This window comes from Mustela lutreola, chromosome 12, assembly GCF_030435805.1.
Source record: "Mustela lutreola isolate mMusLut2 chromosome 12, mMusLut2.pri, whole genome shotgun sequence".
In the NCBI taxonomy this organism is placed as follows: Eukaryota; Metazoa; Chordata; class Mammalia; order Carnivora; family Mustelidae; genus Mustela; species Mustela lutreola.
In genome coordinates, this window is record NC_081301.1 from 30646896 (window position 1) to 30648426 (window position 1531).

General features: G+C 43.6%; 1 protein-coding gene across 1 annotated transcript; it reads left to right on the plus strand.

Annotated features, from left to right (window-relative positions):
• Positions 1–312: 312 nt before the first annotated feature.
• Positions 313–728, plus strand: LOC131812224 (cytochrome c oxidase subunit 7C, mitochondrial). Its single transcript, XM_059141413.1, has one exon. It carries the CDS (start codon positions 407–409, stop codon positions 596–598), a length of 192 nt encoding a protein of 63 aa, XP_058997396.1. The 5' UTR covers positions 313–406; the 3' UTR covers positions 599–728.
• Positions 729–1531: the final 803 nt, after the last annotated feature.

Sequence of the window (1531 nt, forward strand, 5' to 3'; positions counted from 1 at the left end):
AGAGGAAATTGCCTGCTCAGATTTGTGCTTTTAAAAGATCACTTAGTTAAAGGTGTGAAATGTAAGGTATGTTAGTTATATTTCAGTGATGCTATTGGAAAAAAATCATTGGGGCTGCCGGGTACAGAGTGGAGGGTGCCTTTCTGGGTGGCTCAGTGGGTTGAGCCTCTCCCTTCGGCTCAGGTCATGATCTCGGGGTCCTGGAATCGGGTCCCGCGTTGGGCTCTCTGCTCGGCAGGGAGCTGCTTTCCTGTCTCTCTCTGCCTGCCTATCTGCCTACTTGTGATCTCTCTCTGTCAAATAAATAAATAAAGTCTTTTAAAAATTAAAAAGAGGAGGACGTCAGGGTTGCTGCCATTTGTACCGTCTCAGGCTCTGCGCTTTTCGCAGAACCTCCAATGGCGCTATGTTGGGACAGAGTGTCCGGAGGTTCACAACCTCTGTGGTCCGTAGGAGCCACTATGAGGAGGGCCCAGGGAAGAATTTGCCATTTTCAGTGGAAAACAAGTGGCGATTACTAGTTATGATGACTTTGTACTTTGGATCTGGATTTGCTGCACCTTTTTTAATAGTAAGACATCAACTGCTTAAGAAGTAAGGATGTTTTAATTGATCCATCAAACAGATGTGGAAAGGAACATTTTAAGAGGTGCAGTCTCTCTGAAAAATGGATCAAACTCTTGAATTCAACATACTCAATATGTTTGTAAATAAACTTATGGCATGAATCCTTAAAAAAATAATAAAAATAATAATAATAATAATAATAATAAAAAAAATTAAAAGGAAAGAAAGAAAGAAAGAAAGGTACAATGTACCTGAGAAGACCATGGGAGAGCTATTGCAGTTGTTTAGGTGAGTGATAATGGGACTAGTCATCCCTAGATGACTAGCGATGATGGGAACAAGTAAATTAGATTAAGGATGGAAAATCAACAGAATTTGGTGACTGACTAGATGTGGGGAGAATGTGTCAAGCCGGAGTTATCCCTTGGTCCAGTGGCATTTACTAAAATAGCCATTTCTGGAGAAGAAGCAGGTTTGGAGAGAGAATGATGAGTTCAGTTGTAAGCTCACTGAGTCTGGGTGGCCAGTGAGGCATCTATATTGAGCCAGTTGGACCTATAAGTCTGGGGTTCTTAAGAGATTTACACTGGACACAGAAGTATGGGAGACATCAGAGGATAAATTAATTAAAGTCATGGAAGTGGGTGTGATGACTTAAAAGTGTAGGAAATACTATAAAATGAGAAGAGGGCCTAGGCTAAAGCCCTGAGGATCTCCAGTGGAGGGAACTATGGCCAGAAAATTAGGAGGAAAATGGGGAAAGAACAATGTTACAGTGACCAGAAAGTGTTTTAAGAAGCAAAACATGGGGGCGCCTGGGTGGCTCAGTGGGTTAAGGCCTCTGCCTTCAGCTCAGGTCATGATCCCAGAGTCCTGGGATCGAGCCCCACGTCGGGCTCTCTGCTGCGCAAGGAGCCTGCTTCCTCCTCTCTCTCTGCCTGCCTCTCTGCCTTCTTGTGATCTC

Bases quoted from the DNA above. Each gene is read 5' to 3' on its own strand.
- LOC131812224 (XM_059141413.1), top strand. From the start codon at position 407: ATGTTGGGACAGAGTGTCCGGAGGTTCACAACCTCTGTGGTCCGTAGG.